The sequence below is a fragment of the Octopus bimaculoides genome, chromosome 24 (genome assembly GCF_001194135.2).
Source record: "Octopus bimaculoides isolate UCB-OBI-ISO-001 chromosome 24, ASM119413v2, whole genome shotgun sequence".
Classification (NCBI taxonomy): Eukaryota; Metazoa; Mollusca; class Cephalopoda; order Octopoda; family Octopodidae; genus Octopus; species Octopus bimaculoides.
In genome coordinates, this window is record NC_069004.1 from 19,240,833 (window position 1) to 19,241,426 (window position 594).

General features: G+C 36.5%; 1 protein-coding gene across 1 annotated transcript in view; it reads left to right on the top strand.

The window, feature by feature from the left end:
• The window catches only part of LOC106878641 (uncharacterized), a 23,499-nt gene that overhangs the window by 8,471 nt on the left and 14,434 nt on the right, over positions 1 to 594 (top strand). Inside the window, exon 5 of the mRNA XM_014927922.2 lies at positions 66 to 191. Within this exon, the coding sequence (XP_014783408.1) occupies positions 66 to 191 (126 nt within the window). The remainder of the gene's footprint in view (positions 1 to 65; positions 192 to 594) is intronic.

The following is a 594-nucleotide window of genomic DNA, read 5'->3' on the forward strand; positions in this document are numbered from 1 at the left end:
ATTATAAAAAAAAATACAATTCTGCTTTGTTCGTCTACTGGTTTTCTTCTATTTAATTATTTCAGGCAATTAAACTGAAAGAACTGTACGGGCGTCTTTATGAAAAATACTTGAGCAATATGAATGACTTGCAGAAGCAGAACGAGGAACAGCGAGATAATATAATCCAACGTCATTCAAGAGACAAAAAGGTTGCGATTTATGTTTTGTCAAAGCAAAATTTATGCTCACACTCTCTCTCTCTCTCTCTCTCTCTCTCTCTCTCTCGCTCTCTCTCTTTCCAAGCTTGCACAACTAAAATAGAGACAATTCTCTAACAAACACTTATGCTGCACATATGTGTATATATTTTTTATCCTTTACTTGTTACAGTCATTAGGCTGCGGCCATGTTGGGGCACTGCCTTGGAGAATTTTTGGTCGAGGGAATCAACCCCAGTACTTATTTTATCGGTCTATCACACCGAACCAGTTACGAATAAGTTACGGCTGTACAAACACATTCGCACCAGTTGTCAAGCGGTGGTAATGGGTGGGAGGACAAATACAAACATATATATATATAGCTATATATATAGCTATATATATATATATA